The 18,650-nt window shown below is 40.5% G+C and overlaps 1 protein-coding gene and 1 non-coding gene across 2 annotated transcripts; both read left to right on the plus strand.

Moving 5' to 3' along the window:
• The first annotated feature begins 2,921 nt into the window (after positions 1 to 2,921).
• Positions 2,922 to 3,223, plus strand: LOC149019376 (signal recognition particle RNA). The gene has a single exon (XR_016173297.1).
• A 3,478-nt stretch (positions 3,224 to 6,701) lies between these two features.
• On the plus strand, positions 6,702 to 7,160 carry LOC149019377 (uncharacterized). Its single transcript, XM_089154085.1, has one exon. The coding sequence runs from the start codon at positions 6,702 to 6,704 to the stop codon at positions 7,158 to 7,160; it is 459 nt and encodes a 152-aa protein (XP_089010211.1).
• The last annotated feature ends 11,490 nt before the right edge of the window (positions 7,161 to 18,650 follow it).

Consider the following 18,650-nt stretch of genomic DNA (forward strand, 5'->3'; position numbering starts at 1 on the left):
GGAGTTCCTGTAGCTGCATGGAGTGTGCTTATCGCACCTATTGATGACCAGAGACGGAAGGTTGTCAGAAAGTTTGCTTGACGAATAGAGTTGAATTGGAGAACACCTTACCTTAAGATCCATGAAAAACACCTTTTAGATTTAGAAAAGGAAATTGGGAAGAAATTAATATAATTCTTTTGTTTATTTCCACTGAACTCTTATCCATTTTATTCATTATTTCTTTCCTTTATTATTGTTATTGGAGTATTTGGACTCCTGTAATTCATTTAATTAAGTTATTGAATAGTCTTTGCTCTTGATTATCTTTAATTGTCTTAAATATTGCTGATAGACTAAAACCTTGGATCTTGTGACTTATCGCACCCACGAGTTGTCGGGCTGGTAACCGAGACCGGCGGGTGGGGTGTGACAAGCAGCCTCAACCCAAAACCTCTTACTTAGGCTAGACTCAATGAGCATACACTTCACTCTATCTATGATGGTTCTATTCATTCTTTCAGTTACTCCATTTTGTTGGGGAATATAGTGCAAGTTCTATGTCTTTTAATACCATATTCTTTACAAAAATCAAGAAAATTTTCATTACAAACTTAAGTCTATTTTTAGTTCTAAGTTTCTTTATCTTCTTATCAGTTTGATTTTTAATCATCACTTTTCATTCAAGAAACTTATCAAATACAATAGATTTATCTCTAAGAAAATACAACTACACCATCCTAGAGTAATCATCAATAATAGATAAGAAGTATTATGCACTTGAGAGGGATGGGAACATTGGGAGAACCCCACAAATTAGAATGTATATAGTCAAGCACATGAGAGGTCTTATAAGTAGAATGAGAAAATGTAGCTTTTATGGAGCTTATCCATGGCACAAATGTCACAAAATTTTAAAGTTTATGGTTTATTCAGTTTCAAGTGACCATTTCTACACAAATAACCTAGGCCTTTGCTACTATATGACCTAGTCTTTTATGCCACAACTCCACTTCACTTAGTTCTTTGCTAACAATAGAAGCAGCCCCAAGAATCACATTCCCATTGAGAAAATAGAGTCTATTCCCCAATTCAGCAGTCAAGACCATTTCATTTTCCCTCACAATCCTAAGACAACTATCTTTAGAACAAGAATGACAACCCTTTGAATCGAATTGATAACAAATTCCTTAAACCAGGGACAAGTCTAACTTGCTCTAGGTCCCTCACTTTCCCATCATCCAACCTAAATCTTATAGAACCAATACCCTCAACTTTACATGCTTGGTCTTTTCCTATAAGAACCTAGTGCATCACTAGTGACATTAGCTACATTAGTAGCTTCATTTATCTCATCACCGTTCTCCTTTTGCTTTATCAATCTTTCCCAATAGTTCTTCCTAATATACCCCTCTTTCTTACAATAATAACAAACTTTGCCCTTTGCCTTATTGTTATTATTACCACTGTTATTATTCTGATTATTATTGTTGTTATTCTTACCCACAAACTTCTTCTTTTTCTTATTTTCAAGGTTAATCCTAATTTCAGAATTTCCAATCAAACCCTCACCAGCAGCTTTACCTTTCTTTTCAGATTTCACCTCTATGTCCCTAATCTTAAGAGCTTCCATCACGTCATCAAGAGTCACAGATTCTCTAAAATATTTAATAGAATTTTTTACACTAACATGAAAATCAGGTAAATAATTTAACAGTAGGACAACAACTGTATTATCAAATAGCTCTTCATTAAGATCAGCTAAATCACATGATATTTTATAGAATTCTTCCATATTATCACACAAAGATTTAAAAGGATCCATTCTGAAACTAAACAGTTGTTCTTTTAACAAGTCGATGCTAGGTAGGGATGGGGTCATGTATAATTCTTCAAGTTTAGACCATACCTGATTAGCTTCAGTACAATCCCTTACTCTTCTCGTAACATTATTTCCCAAATGTAAAATCAAGGTGCTATAGCATAACTCCATCATATCAGCCTTTTCATCATCAATCATAGAAGAGGGGAGTTTATCAATACTTTTCAAAGCCTTATGGCAGTGGTTTTGTACAAGTATTGCATGCATTCTATTTCTCTAGACAACAAAGTCTCCTTTGCCTTCGTACTTGTCAAGCTCATATCAGGTAGGAGCCATGGCAAAGAAAAAAACAAGGAAATAAATAAGAATACAAATTTCAAAGCCAATTACAGCAAGTAATTTTAATATTAGAGTACTGATAAAATTCAAAATAACAGTCTAGAAGTTTTTTTATACACAAGGTACTAGTACATGTAACAATAGACCAATTACAAAATCAGAATCAAGAGAAACAGGCTTAAAAATGCCTGAATCTATCAGCAGAAGATATAAACAGAAAAAACCCCAAATTAGATATGCAGTTCAAAGTATGTGTTCCATGACTGTATATTGATTCGGTACAAAATGATTCAGATATTCAGTATCGTATTAATGCAGTATGGTTCATTTAAATCCTTTTGTTCATATTATTGTCATACCATTTATCAAATAACACAACTATATCAAACCGTTTTAAATGATATTTATTCAATACGACATAAGCAAGATGATGTTTTTCGGTATTATAAGCAAAGATGATGTTTAAGGCAAGTATTTATATTTGAAAGGTCTTTGATTCCGTGTGAGCATTACATATTAGATCAGATTTCTCATCTGGTCAATAATGGTAATCTTTCACTCAAAAGTAATAAAAAAAAAAGAATGAAAATTGAAGGCGTGGGATTCCACCTTTATTGAACCAAAAAAAGGATACCATCTTAATTAGGATTTGAAAACGATCTATTGTTTAGATGACCAATTCCAATGCAGTAGAGAACAATCATGCTTCCAGTTTAGTCCCACATTGGGAACTTCATCTAAAGTTGTTATCTCATAAGGTCATGTCTCCAAAGGATTGAATGCCGAGCTTTGTCGTGAGAGCTTGTAACCAAGGGGGCAATAAGGTGATTGGACGCCGGTACAGCTCTTGCTGGGTCGGATTCAATGGTACAGTTTCCGGCTTGCCCGTTCCAAGTGAGGAGTTGAGCCATGTGGTTTAGGCGAAGGCTTGGACTTCATGGCTCTTAGAGTGGAGGGCAATGCGTCAGGCTGGTTTCACAGAGCAGCGATAACCTCCCGCTCCTAATGGTGGAAGGATTACAAGCTGGTGTGCCTTGAACCCATTGTGCCCCAAGAGGTGTCTCCAGTCGGACAATCACTTTTTTATTTTTATTTTATTTCCTAAGAATCCTTCCAAATGGGACAACTTCCCCCAACCTCATATGAATAAAATGACCATAACACCCAAGGCTATAATTTCTATTTTCAAAGTTTCCAAAATGGATAAAATGACCATAATGCCCAAGCGTATAACTTCTATTTCCTGGAGGGCACTTGAACCAATACGTTATGTTTGACCGTCAAGGAGAAATATCCCCTTCGAGAAGACGCAACATAACTCCTCCTAGGCAAAGGGATGAATCTAGACGAAAGGCCCCAACAACTTCCAGGGACGAGGATCTCCCAAAGATTAACACAATCTTTGGGAGACCTACTTCTGAGTCTCTCTGCCAAGCTAAGAGATGTCTGCATGTGGTAGGTGTTGTTGAGCCCTCCAAGAACACATGTTTTGTTCACTATAAACCTAATACTTTTTTTAAAAAAGAGTTAGTGGATGTTCGCAGTTCACATGATGATGGTATAGTCATTAAGGTCAGGTTGGCCAACCATATGGTCTATAGAGTATTGGTGGACATTGGATCATCAACGGATATTCTATCTCTAGATGCTTGCAGTCATCTCAAGATAGACCAGGAGGCATTGACGCCAAGTGCAACCTTTCTTTATTTTTTCATGGGAAGTTCCACCACCGTAGAGGAAAATATCCAACTTGATATGATGGTGGGGACTTATCCCTGTCAAGTGAAACTACCTACCATATTCAAGGTTGTGCGCAACGTTTCAGCCTACATCATCATTCTGGGGAGATCGACACTAAGTGCGTTGGGAGCTATAGTCTCTCCCAGAAATATGATGATAAAGTTCCCAATTGAGGAAGATGTTGGCGTCTGTAAGACTGACCAAAGACAGTCCAAGAACTGCTACTTCACCTTCATCCAAAAGCAACCATCAATACCAATTGGTGGCATTGATTCGACAGTTAAGGTACGGGATGATAGAGGTGAGAACTAGATGCAAAGGGGAGAGTCAATGGAAACTCTTCAGAGAGTCCTGTTAAGTGTTTCAAACCCAGAGCGTGGAACTATGATAGGTTCTGAGTAAGGGGAGGAGTTTAAATGGAAGCTGGTAGTGTTTCTGGCACAAAATGCATATGTCTATGCTTGGTCAGCAGAGGACATGCTAGGTATTGATTGAAGTGTATGTGAGCATAAGTTGTGGATTGCTAAGGGGGTAACACCAGTTATCCAAAGAAGGAGGAACTTCTCCCTTGAGAAACATCAAGCCATTCAAACAGAAGTGGATTAACTAGAGAAATCTTGTTTTATTCATCCCATCGAATGTCCCACATGGCTGACAAACGTAGTGGTGGTGAAGAAGGCGAATGGGAAGTGGAGGATGTGCACTGACTATATTGATCTCAACAAAGTGTGTCCCATAGATTGTTTTCCATTGCCAAGGATTGATTTGTTGATTGACGCCACTACTAATTATGAGATATTGAGCTTAAAAGATGCTTATTCAGGGTACAATTAAATTCTAATGAATCCATAAGATGAAGTTCACTCCGCCTTCATGACCAGCAGAGAATGTTACTATTATACTGTGATGCCATTTGGTCTAAAAAATGCTGGAGCCACTTATCAAAGAGATGTGAACAAGATCTTTTGTCAACAGATTGGGCGTAACGTGGAAGTTTATGTTGATGACATGTTGGTGAAAAGTGTAAAGCAAAGTGATCACATCAGTGATTTGGCACAAGTCTTTGTGGTTCTTAGAGCACAGAAAATGTGTCTCAACCCCGAAAAGTGAGCTTTTGGAGTTTATTTTGGAAAGTTCCTAGGCTTTATGGTCTAGAAAATTGGCACTGAGGCTAATCTGGAGAAAATTAGGGCTATCCTTGAGGTGCAGCCCCCAGGAACGATGAAAGAGGTACAATGTTTAACTTAAAGATAGCTGCACTCAGCCGTTTCATTTCACATTATGGAGATAAGAGCTTGCCTCTCTTTGCGGCTTTGAAGTCTCTCAATCAATGACTGGGACAACTTGGAATGAAGAATGTCAAAAGGCTTTTGAAGACTTCAAACTTAAGTTAAGTACTTCACCTTTGCTTACTTGTTTGGTCCTTGGGGTGGAACTTTTCTTGTATTTGGCAACTTCGCCTAACGGTGTAAGCTCAGTTTTAGTTCAAGAAGAAAAGGGCGTCCAAAAACCTATTTATTATGTGTCACATGTTTTACTCGAGGCTGAGTCTAGATACCCAGAGATAGAAAAGCAAGCTCTTGCTGTAATGGTATCCATTAGGAAGCTCACCATACCGGTAACTGTGTTAACCAATGTCCCCTTAAAAATGGTCCTACACAGCCCAGATTTGGAGGGAAGAATGGTGTCTTGGGCGAGAGAATTGAGTGAACACCAAGTTGATTTTAAACCCAAGACAACTATCAAAGGCCAGCCCTTAGTTGATTTTGTGGTGGAATCCTCTACTGGATGAACTTCATCTCAAGAGCCTGAGACGTCCTTAGAAACCTAGACATTTTTTGTGGATGGAGCTAGTAATGCAGCAGCGAGTGGAGTTGGTTTAATGTTGTAGAGCCCAAATGGCTTCACAATCAACTATGCACTTCATTTCACTTTCCCAACAACAAACAATGTTGCTAAGTATGAAGCGTTGGTGGCTGGCCTGTGGTTAGCACAATCCGTGTGTGTCAAGAGCATTGCAGTTTATAGCAATTCATAGCTCATAGTGAACCAGGTTCAGGAAACTTATAAGGCCAGAGAGGGAAGAATGTCTTAATATTTGGCTAAAGTTAATGACTTGAGGGTTCATTTCTTGAACTCTGTCATCACTCAAATTCCTAGGGAAAGTAATGCTAAAGCTAATATATTAGCCAAATTAGCTTCAGTTGGATTCGAAGATATTGAGGCTTCAGTTTATCAAGAAGTACTTTATGAACCAAGTATTGAGGAGTTATAATTGATGGATATAGATGAAAAGGAGCCATCTTGGGTGGATCCTTTAATCTCTTATCTCAAGAGTGATTATTTGCCAAAGGATAAGGAACATGCTCGCACCATCAGGAGGAGAGCATCAAAATTCATGATGGTAGAGGGTGCCCTTTACAAACAATCAATTGAGGGACCTCTTTTGAAATGCATAGGTCCTTGCAGGGGCTCAATACACCTTAGCTGAAGTCTATGAGGGTATTTGCGGAGGACATATGGGAGACAAAGCCTTAGCTTTCAAAATCCTAGGGCAAGGAACCTATTGGCCCACTATGCTTAAAGATGCTCAAGATTATTTGCGAAGTTGCACGCCTTGTCAGGTACATTCTCTTGTTCAGAGGTCTCCACAGTAATATTGATATCAATCTTGAGTCTACTTCCTTCCACAAGGTGGGGAATGGACATATTAGGTCCTTTTCCCCCTGCATCAACAAGAAGAAAGTTTCTTATAGTGGCCATTTATTATTTTACTAAGTGGGTAGAAGCTGAACTTGTGACCTCCATAACAGAAAAGAAAATGGAGAAGTTCACTTTAACCAAAATCATCTACAAGTTTGGTCTTCCAAAGATACTCATAACAGATAATGCAACACAATGTGATAATTCAGTTTTTAAGGAGTTTGGTCAGAAGTATCAAGTTGACTTCAGAAGAGCAGCAATCGCTTATCTACAATGTAATGGTCAAGTTGAAGTTACTAATAGGACCTTTCTTGATGGGATTAAGAGGATATTGGAGGAAAGCAACAAACAGTGGTTGGAGGAGTTATACCATGTTCTATGGGCCTATAGGACCTCTTCAAGAATTCCAACAGGGGAGACCCGCTTTAAGTTATCCTATGGAACTAATGCCTTAGTTCTTGTGGAGGTGTTAGCAGGCTCTTTAAGGTCATCTCAATATAGTGAAAAGGAAAATGAAGACGGTTTTAGGGCCAATTTGGAGTTTCTGGATGAAGTGCGAGAAGCTGCTTTCTGCTGAAATGTGGCTTGTCAGAAAAAGGTCGCCAAATACTACAACTCTAGAGTACGAAGCAAGACTTTCTAGAGAGGTGATTTAGTGCTCTGTCAATCAGATATCTCTAATCCAAGGGGGAGAAATAAGTTGTCTCCTCGATGGGACGGTTCTTACCTAGTGGTTGGTGAGCTACAGCTAGGAAACTACAAGCTTACCGATTCTAGAACCAATAAGCCACTTACTCGTGCATGGAATGCCATGCATTTGAGAAAATTTTATCAATAAAATTATGTCAAGTGACAAGTTACTTGTCAGCATGTCTCTTATTCCGAGAAGTGGCTACTCGAACACTCACTGGGTACGCATTCTTAGTGAATTTTGCCTTTCGTTTTCCTATTCTTTCTGGCGTTTGACTAGCCAATTATTTAGTATGTCAAGTTACTCAACCTAAGGAGAGGAGTAGTCTTGGAGAAATAGAATGACAAAGAGGATTGATACAGTGTTGATGCAATTGAAAAAAGAGATCTAATTGTCATTAAAGTGAAAAATATACATGAATATAAGGATTTGGTTCACTAAAAGTTATAGACATCAGAAAGTGAGCAAGAAAATGGACCTTCATACAGTAGTGGCAGTGGTTGTTGGCTCTTTAGGGCCAATCTTTGGTGCCTTGGAAGCAACTGAATGGCTTCCGTCTTTCATTTCAGGCCTTGTTGGAGGCGCCTCTTCCATTTTTTCTTCAGGAAGACTTTCCTCCACCACATATGGAAATGGCGTAAAAGGGGGTAGTCCTTATGGAAACAGACCTTTAGAGGTTGAGGGGGCTGGAGTAGCGATCGTGGGAGGTTCCATACAACCTCACACTAGAATGTTTAACCTCACACAAGTGTTAGCATTGAAGGGCATGGGATAGAACTATTTAAACATCTCTTCAGGAAACTTCTCAACCAGAAATGAGAAGGCCGTATCAAGGCTTTGCTCAAAAACTAGCAGAGTTGCCTTGATGATCTCATCCTTATATTCTTTAGATGCCCTGAAGTTCTCCAGAACCCTGTCCTCTACTGTGCTAGCCTTCTCCTTGAGATCAGAGACTTGGTGGTTGAGTCCTTGAAGTTCAGCCTCTAGAGATTTCTTCTCTGAATCTAATCTCAAGTTTTGTGAAGTCAAAAATGCATTCTCATGTTGAAGCCTAGCCACCTCTTGCTCTAGACCCTCTACCTCTTTCACTTTTTTGGCCAAATCATATTGGGCCTTAGCCTTATCCTTAATGGCAGCATCCTTGGCCTCGTGGGCTTCCTTCTCAGCTTTCCTGGCCTCCACTTTGCCCTTCTTCTGGTATTTGGAGTTGGCTTGATCTTTCCCCAACCTTTTCTTCACCAATTCTAGCTTGTTGGTGGCCCCCTCAAGTTTAGCAGTAGACTCCCCAAGCTTTGCAGTGAGATCATTGATTTGAAGCTTGGTGACAGTAGCATCTTTCCTGAGGGCACCACTTTAGCATTGAGGCCCCAACTCCTTCTTGTTAGCTCTCCAATCTGACTCACAAATGAATAGGCATTTCTACAAGAGAAGGAAGTCAATTAAAGACCAAGGGGAAGAAAAGCCTTAGTATCATCATTTGAAGCTAACTTAAAGTGCGGTAGTAGATTCTAGGGTCCCCAAGGCCATATCTTGTAGACACTTCTGATCAAAGGGGGCTACTGCATTCTCCAACCATTGCTTGCATTTGAATGAGTCCCTGGAAACAAAAGCCCATTCTTAGATGAGCCATTGGGAAACCCATCTCATGAACTCTCCTCTAGGGCAGCTCCTTGGATAACCCTAGTGGTAGTAGTCTTAGCTATTGTTGTTGTTGTGCTTACTACTGTTGTTGTTGCTATTGTTGTGCTTGCTACTGCTGTTGTTGTTGGTGCGGTTGTTGTTATGGTAGCGGAGGTTGTTGTGGTGAATGTTGCGAAGGATGGAGAGGGGACCCCCATGGCAGGGCTCCAACTTGGTGCCATGAAGGAGGAACCCCTGCTATTTAGATTCCTCCAGAAAGTGGCCTTCTGGGAGCCCTTTGAGTAACTCCTTCCATCCCACCATAAGAAGGGATTTAGGTATGCCATCTCTTCTGGGATGTTCCTAGCAAGGCTCTCAGACCCTATGGTCTTCACCACCTTTTCTTTCGCCTTGCGGGGATTCAGGACGCTTCCGGCCATCCTTGGTTTGAAGACTTGGCTCAGCTGGAAGCTGAGAAGTGACTTTCTGTGAGGCCAGTAGGAGCCTATGTACTGGTCGCTCTAGTCCTCTTTGAAGGGAAGCGTGCAGCTTCCTCCCTTTCTTCCTAGTCCAAGTCAATCAGAGTCTCATCTCTGATTCGGCAGGGACCCACATCACAGCTTGGAAGTCTCTTGCGATCAATAGGGGGACCACTGCATGTCCCTTTGATTTTGTTCACACTCTTCATGTGCAATAGCTTGAGCAGCTATGTAGGATGCCAATAATGCCCTCTGGTCAGCCATTGGAGGACCTAATGCAAAATAGCACAAGTATAAGGAACAATAGTGACTCTTTAAAAAACCCCCAAAAAAAAAAAAAAAAAGAAAAAGAAAAAGAAAAAGAAAAGAAAAGAAAAGAAAAGAAAAAAAAGAAAGACAAACAAAAGGTGAGAAGGAAAGAACTAAGGGCAAGGGGGCTCACCATCCATGATTCCCCACTTCATCAGGGGGATAGAGAAGTTCATCTCTCACCCATGGATAGGAACCCCCTCGCATCGAACGAACTTCTAGTATATTCTGTCCTCTTCTACGGACAGTTTGCGCTTCTTTGTTGACCTTCCTCAACTTACTCCTAGTGTAAGTAGACCAGTCCAACACAATAGTCTTGGGAAGGATGACATGCCACATATTTGTCCCTCCAACCCTTGTTGTTGGATGGAAGGTACCATCCAAAAACACCATGAACTTGACCTAGGCTGTCCCACTCCTGCTAAAACTATACCACCCTTCGTGTTCAATGATCTTCAGGGAAAAGACACAACATAACACATTGAGGATAAATTCTACCCCCATGTTAGGGCAGTAACCAATGAACCCAACCAAACTCCTCCATCTGATGGGAGAAAGCATCCCAGGGTTAAGGTTAAAGTGGAAGAGGACTTACATGATGAAAGGGTGGAAGGGTAATCTCATTCCTCCAAGCATGGAGTCAAAATAAAGGGGGAATTCTCCTTCCCTCTGCAAGCATGCCCTTTCGTGCGGGCCTGGAATTCTAATATGAAAGTTAGAAGGAATTCGGAAAGCAATCCTCATCAGCCGAAGATGCTTGGGGAGCAGAAGACTAGGGAAGTATTAAGGGCCTGATCTAGTGGTGAAACTAGACTTCCTCCTATCAGATGGGGTTTCAAAGCCTACTGAGACGGGAGAGCCTAGTTCTGCAGTACCCTTAGAAGAAGTGTCCTCTCGAACGTGATCACTACCAGAGGCAGAAGTAGGATTAGAAGAAGAAGTGGGAAAGGTTCCCTCAAAAGGGTCTCCTCTAATTCCATACTCCCTCTAGGGCTCCTTGGGAACGTTAAGGTTCCCATGGGCATCATACTTCTTTAAAAGTTTACTACCCATGATCCCAACTAAGAAATAGACTTACTAAGGTGTAAAAGGGCTGTTGAAATCAACAAATTAGAGGTTGACTTCACGACAGATTGTTGAAGACTTGAGAGATTTAAGAATCACATTTGCAGTAAAAGGAAGAAGAATAGAAAGAGACAAAAGTGAAGGCTTTATAGCCAAGTAAATTTTGAATGAACGACCTAGATCGTTCCAGATCAACGGTTGCTAAAAAGTAACGTTTCCCCTTCCTAATAATGTTGAGTTGGTGGGAGAACATGGCAACAAAGAGTGCGCCTCGGGTATTAAGGGCATTAGTTGCAGCAAGGGTATCTACAATAAAAAGAATTTCAAGAAGCTAATCTCCAATCGACAAAGAACCTCACTGAACCCAAAAGAGCTGATTCTTTAATTCCAAGATTCTTGATGTGGAACCAGAGGCAAACACATGATTCAACTTGTTTCATGCTTCATTCGAAGTCTTGGCAGCAACTATATGGGGAAGAACTTGCTCAGACACCGATGCAACCAACCAGCTGAAAATAAGCTGATCCTGACGATCCCATATTTTTGTTGGTGAATGAGATGAAACAGAATCATCAAAACTAGGAGTTGCAGAGGGCCGTGGCAACGAACCATCTAGATAACCCAACAAATCATAGCCGCACAGAAGTGGTAAAAACTAAACACACCATAAGAGGAAATTAGAAGAATTGAGCTTTAGAGGTAAAGGAACAGCAACGCTGATGCTCACAATCAATGGTGAGGACATCGCAGAGGAAGAAGAGAAAGGGGCGGAAGCCATACTAGGAATTAGGGCAAATGCTCGAAACTAAAACCTGATACCATGTAGAATTTGATTTCTCATATATCAAAGTAGAGATTTACAATATGTATTTATAGAAAATACAGAGTAGGTTATATAAGAAAAATATGATACAGTGTATTGGGAGTATATAGCTAAGTAGTAACAGACAATCTGTCCTTAACAAAGAGGAGCTCATGAAGGCACTGGAACCTTATATCAGAAGTGATTCATCACCCTCCTCTGCAACCCCTTCTACCTATTAAGCAACTACAACATATCATTGACCCAATAAATAAATAAATAAATAAATAAATAAATAAATAAATAAATAAATAAAAACATAAAAAACAACTACAGGATCTCTTTCTGTGTCATCCACTCCTTATTACCCCTCCTCTCCTTTCTCCTCTCAAGCCCAACTTTTCCCAAATTCTTGGTCGACTTCGATTGTTGAAAATTTATATTATATGTGAGGAAGAAGAAGAAGAAATGGAGAAGAAGACACAAGGTCTTAACGTGGTTCAGTTGCTTGATTCAGCCTACATCCACGATTGGAAAGCTGCTGTGATTTCATATATTGATGTTGAATGGTATGTACATGACTTATAAAAGAATTCGTAAAGAGTTTTCGACTAAGTTACAACTCTTGAATTTTGACTCTCTTGTCCAACTGTTGAGATTTGAATTTTGAATCTTGTTTGAGAGAGTCCAAGTTGAATTTTGAATCTTTGAGACAGTCTAACTATTGATGTATTTGAATTGTCTTGTAACTCTGATTTTGAATTTCAAATTTGAATTTATTTGAAAGGAGATCTCCACCTTTGATTGAAACAACTTGAGGTAATTCATTTGACATTAAACTCTTCAAACTTGGCCTTTGCGATTTTCTGTGGTAGAGTTTCTATGGGACTTGTGGAGGTTCACCAACATGCCCCAGCAATCTCAACGGCAGAGAGGAGACATGGAGATTGCCTAGTAAGAGATTGAATCTTTGAAATGAAAATGGTTTGGAGAAAATATCAACTAGTTGATCCTTCGTAGATAAGAAACAAACCTCACTTTTTTCTTAGTAAGATTTTGACAAGGTACATTATCTATTGATGGACATCCCAGGGAGAGTTTTACAAATAATATTGATTATGGATGTCTATCACACTCAAAGAGATCATATCAAAAGATGTTTCCAAATGAAGATCTTAGCCATCTCAATATGCAATCTTGGAGATTCACGTTCCCATATTAACTAAAGAACACATCAATGCATCCTTCTATATCAAGATCATTTTATTGTGTGCAAGAATCATACAATGTATTTCCTTGTGGACTCTTGACATTTTCATATTAAAGAAAAAATTTACTTTTATTATAAATATGTAATGCACATATTTCACTAGAAGAGTTCAATTCATTTTGTCTAATTTTCTTCTTTGTATTTAATATATCTTCTCTATTTTATAATAATATCAACATAATTGATTGAGGAGGTAAAAGAAAAGGATAATTTAGTCATTTTAAAATATCAGGAAAAAGAAGGGAAAAAGAAGAGATAATAATTCATCTTTTAAGGACGATCTATATATAAAACATTTTAGAAGAAAATAAGAGTAATTATTGGTAAAATAATAGGGATTAAAATAAAATTTTCAGTTGAATAATATAATAATATAAAATGAGGTGTTCACTAAAATTTTCCCAATTTTTTAAGACCCGTTTCCCTTTGCTGTTTTTGCATCACTAATCCAATTTTCAAAATTGCAAGCAAAGAAGGAGATCCAGCGGTAATCTAAACATGATTTAAGACTTGATAAAAAAAAAAATGAAGGTTCCAGGTCCTTCCACACGGCTCTAAGACAAAATCAAAATGTTAGAAAATCCTATAGAATACGAGTTGCACATGACATTAATTTAACTACCCACTTGCTTTAATGCTTTCTTATTATATGGGTCATCATCAAGGGCAGGCCCAGGATTCAACATCGGGAGGGGGTTGAACAATAATTACAAAAAATTTAGTACTAAAAAAAGGAAAAAGATTTACTTGATAAGTTTATATATTAGGGAATAAATAAGTAAAAATTCAAATTTGTTTGGGCTTTAGGAGTAAATTGTTTACAAAATTTTAAAATTTACAACCAGTTTTAAAAGTAAGTTCAATTTTAATAACGAATTTTTGTATTAGTTAATTGTTATCTTTTCTTTTCTATTTTTTCTATTTTTTTTTTAACCAAAAGTGACAAGAAATAAAGAACCTATATGAGATTGTAACATATATTCGATTTTATTTTCTTACAATTTGATCTTGCATCTATAAGATTGTAACCCATTTTCACTCGATTACCACAAAAAAAAAAAAAAAAAAAAAAAAAAAAAAAAAAAGAAGAAGAAGAAGAAGAAGAAGAAGAAGAAGAAGAATAAAAGAAAAGAAAAAAAGAAGAGATAGAATTCAAAAGATGAATTCAAAGTTCAGAAGAAGACTTAAAGATGATGAATTCTTTAACGATTTGTTTGCTTGTGGCAATATTCTATTTATTTGATTTACAATTGATGCGTCCAAAATCTGCTCAACCCTTGGATCTCCACGTGATGTCCTGCAAAAGCGTCAAATGTGGCCCGACCGCTGGGGTCGGGAGTCCACCTCCGAAGGCTAAGTCAGTTGATGAACTTAATCACAAACGGCTCTGCTAGAAGCACAGAGCTAATGAATGAAGAAATGGGAAAGGTGGTCTAGATAGCAGGACGCTGATAGTTTGGATCTATCAGTATGTATCTGAACCTGAGTCTCAGATAGTATTCTTTTTGATCGATTGATCCGTCCCCTCACCTTGTATGGTAGTGAGGTTTATATAGAGTGTACCTTCGAATCTCCTTCGTTGGATGCACTCGAGCCTTCTTCGGGTAGTCGTTGGATCTTATCAATGAGATCCGTTGAGCTATAGACTTCTACTAGTTTGGGCTAGTAGAGGACTCCTGAGATAACCGTTAGGTTATGCGATAGTTATCCCTTTGATGATGATTATCCGCAGCCGTCAGTTTGAGTCTGCTGTCATCAGGGTGATTACTCTAATCCATAAGTAAGATTAGGGCACGCTTGCAGCCGAATAATCTTTCTTCTTCAGCAAGCCATCTTCTGGATCCGGTTCGCTCGGGAGCGATTCGGTTTTCTCCATCTCGACCGGGGTCGAGGGTCGGACCAGGTATGAACCCGGTCTGATCATAAACTCTCCATTTCATGAGCCCCCCAGACCAAGCGTTCGGTCGATCCCGAGGGCTTGGTTTTTAACTGGGTTCATTGTCAGGTGATGATCTCTGCGTGCTTCATTAAATGTCATATCACATTTAATGCGGTGGTCACTTTTCCTCGAGCGTTGTGAGTGTAAGGCCACATATCTCCGTTGCAGTTGATCTGTCGTGGCTTACGTCATCCAAGCGACGGTTTCCGAACGCCTATTTCGGATTCGTGAGTTCAAACTTTCAAAACGTCTTTCAATCTTGATCGCTGATTTTGAATCAATCTTGATCGTTCAGATTCCCGAACACTCGTGCGGGAGTTTTAAAAGCGGTTCGTTGTCCTCGTAGGTTTCATTCTTCCTGTCGGAATTTGAACCTTTGTTGTGCCTTCGCGCCTTCCTGCTCTCAAGCTTCCATCTCACTTGAATCGGTAAGTTTCTTGGTCTTTTCTTTTTGTAGTTTCTTGAAACGAGTAATGGCGGACGATAGGGCTTCTATAGTACCCCATGTTGGTGATAGCAGTGATGCTTTTGCTTCTCCTGCTCCCGAACAGTTGGATAGTGATAACAAAACTCTAACCGTCCTCTGGCAGGAGTTCGCTGAAGTTTCTCAAAAAGGTTTTGAAAGAAAAACCGAAACTTCTCCTGTCCTTCTCGAGTCTAGATCTTCCAAGATCGTCGATTCTTCTAGGTAGCCTCAAACCTCCGGGTCCAATGGTGGACCTGGCTCTATTCCTTCCATTTACAATGGAGAAACCCTTCTTTCAGCTGTCCAAGATTTTGACCTTCCTTCCTCCTATCAGGTTAGGGCTCCCCACCCTGATGAGAGGGTTGATTCATCCCTTTCGGGTGAATTTTCTCTATACATAGATGCATTGGAAAGCGGGGTTCGCTTTCCCTTTTTTAATCCTTTATTCTCCGCAGTTTTGAATCACTGGAACATTTGTCCCGGAATGCTCCTCCCCAATAGCTGGCGTCTCATCGTCGGCTTCTTGGGTTTGTGTTTTGAGCTTGGCATCACGCCATCTCTTTCTCTTTTTGTACATTTTCATGTTCTTTCTATCTCCCATCCTCCCGGATGGGTCTTTCTTTCCAAACGCAATAAGGCTGAACTTGATTGGAGGGGCAGCATCCTTGTCAAAGGAACTTGCCCTTCTAACCACAAAAGATGGCGCGAACGATACTTTTTCTGTCAAGCGCCTCCATCAGATCTTAACTTCCCGACCACCTGGAGGAGGTTTACTTCTTCGTCCGAAAGTAACCGGGGCCTTCCCTTATCCAGAGAAGACGAGGCGGCCATCAGGAAGATCAAATCCATTCCGTGGTATCAAGAGATACATGGATATGAAGTGGAGTATAACTCCATCCTTCGATCTGGAGGCTTGGCTCATTGTGAGCTTCTAACCATCATCCTTTTATTTGTCTGAAATGATATGTCTTGAATTCTGATTCTTGTCCTTCTTCTTTGCAGTGCCTCCCAGAAGGAACCCTGAAAGCCTGCGGGTGAAGGCCGCTAGGGCCGTTGTGACAGCCGAGCAACGATCTCCCAGGGTCTTGACTACAGATCAAGAGGTTTCTCTTCCCTCTCCCGACCCCTCTTACAGGGGTATCAGGAATATCAGGCCTATAGCTGATGCTTCGGGTAAGGGGAAGAAACCAATGGTGGAGAGGGCTAACGTCTCTTCCTCCGTCTGAACCAAGAGGAGGCATGACATAATTGATGCTCCCTCCAACAAAAAATCCAAAGCTTCGGTGGATGGTGAGGAGGTCTTCATCCCGCAGTGGACTTTGAAGATGACCGACAGGGTCACTCGGGATCCTGAGAAAGCTGCAGAGTGGAGCTCCCTCAGTCTTGCTCCTTCTGATCGCCAGGAGTTTGAAGCCTTGGATGACACCTCCCTTGTTAGTCAATCTACAAGGTAACGGTCTTCTTGCTTACTTATGTTTTCATAATTTCTTATGACTTCTTCGATATCTTCCGTCTTCCCGGGAATGCTTGTGTTGAGCTTTTATCAACACATGGAAGCATTGAGCCGGGTTGGTCGCACCAGCTCCTTGCTGCAAACTTGTGAAGAGAAATTGGCCAAGGCCAATTCTGAAATAGACCAGCTGACTGCAACTACCATGGAGCTGCAGAAAAAGCATGAGGAAGAAGTGATCTCCCTCAAGGAAGCTCTTGAAGCTTCGAGAATTCGTGTCTCCGCTGCCGAGCGCGAGGCAAGGAAGCAAAAGGCAGCTGCCACGTTGTTTGGTGACAGCCTTGAAATCAAAAGTAGGGAGCTCGAAGAACATCTGAAGTTGGCAATCCCTAGCAAGCCTGAGCATATAAAGCCAGACCTTCGGAAGGAGTGCATTTGGAAATACCTGAACAGCGTACCTTTCTCCGAATTGCTAGGTTTCTACAACATTCAGGCTTATCGTATGGGGCAGAACGACGTTTGGGAGCAAATCCTTGGAACGATCCCTGACTTCGACACTACTCCTTTTAGCGAGGTATGCCACCCAGAGGTCTTCGGGAAAGTTGGTATGGATCTCCCAGACTGGGCTGAGGGAGAAGATGATCCTTTTCCAGCTGACCCTCAATATGAGGCATATCTGAATGACGAGCCGGCACTTCCAGAGGAGAAATCACAAGCCGAGTCTCAAGTTGTTGCTGTGGAGGATTCAGCCGATGCCATTCTTGAGGAAGGCTCTTCTCATGGTCCTGAGAAAAGTCATCCCGACCAGGGTCCCTCGGGCAACAATGAAGAAAAGGCTTAGGGAGTTGTTCTTTTGTAAAGATGTACTCTCTATTTTGAATAGACATTTCTTTATTCATGTTGGCCTCAAAATTTCCCCATCTCCTGCCGAAGTCTTGCCTTGAATATCAAAGTATTAATGATAAAACTTATCACTTAACTTTTCATTCCTCGCCGAGTAATAATCTTGTAGAAATATTGTGAAGATGCGTTTCGGGAAGATGCATTAATCTTTCCCACTACTTCATTTATTGCAAAGTCCGCACGTTTCCCTTCTGCGAAGTTCAAACGTTTTCCTGCTTTTGTATACCATTCACTGTTTCCAATGAATTGGAAATACATCCATTATTTTAATGGCAGTGTGACGATTGGAGGTTTCTCTGCATCAGGTGCTCGCTTCCACATGTTTCCATGTGGCATCTCTTCGACCGTTGATCTTGCTTTTTGCGGATTTTGAAGCTTCGTTTCGATCTGGGTCGTCGGTTGTCCTTAGCCTTCAACCGTCGTCTTATACTTTAGGCTATTTAAAGCCTTTGTGGGTACTCTCCATCTATCCTGACTTCTGCAAGATAGATTTGCTAAAGTGCCAAAGCAACCTTTCGTCCTTCGGCCTGCTTCCGTATTCCTCGTACTCCGACGACAGCTCTATCCATTTCTGAACAAGTGAGTTTTTTGATTTCTCATCTCTTTCCCCACTTCCCCCTGAAGTAAACTGCACAGTAGTTATACTTGGGGTTTAGGTTGTTGGTTTTTCAGAAGCTTTAGAAAACTAGGGTTTCCCCATTGTTGCTTGTCGTTTATTTTTCGTATTGATACGGCTGGTTTTTTTGTTGTTTTGCATAGTGGCTCCCAAGATCAACCCGAACTTTATCAGAGCAAAATCTTGCAAGAAAAAGGTTGCGTCGGTGGTGGTTCGGGCCAGTGCGGTGGTTTCAGCTAGTGAATCCTCTAAGCGTAAGGCGACTGCTAGTGGTGAATCTTTAAGTCGATTCCCGCAGCTTCGTTGATGCTGTCCCTACGCCTCCTTTGCCCGAAGTGATCGCTCGTCTTTCCCAGGAAGATCTTGATCACTCCGTTGCCGATGGTGCTGCCGGAACTCCTGCTGGTGAGCCTGTTGGTGCACCCCCGAAGAAGACTCTTTGGGCATCCGAGGCAAC

Source organism: Hakea prostrata, chromosome 4, assembly GCF_041222555.1.
Source record: "Hakea prostrata isolate BN-2017 chromosome 4, UWA_Hpros_2, whole genome shotgun sequence".
Classification (NCBI taxonomy): Eukaryota; Viridiplantae; Streptophyta; class Magnoliopsida; order Proteales; family Proteaceae; genus Hakea; species Hakea prostrata.

What these genes read in the sequence shown, in the direction of transcription:
- LOC149019377 (XM_089154085.1), top strand. Translation starts at nt 6,702, where the DNA reads ATGGAGAAGTTCACTTTAACCAAAATCATCTACAAGTTTGGTCTTCCA.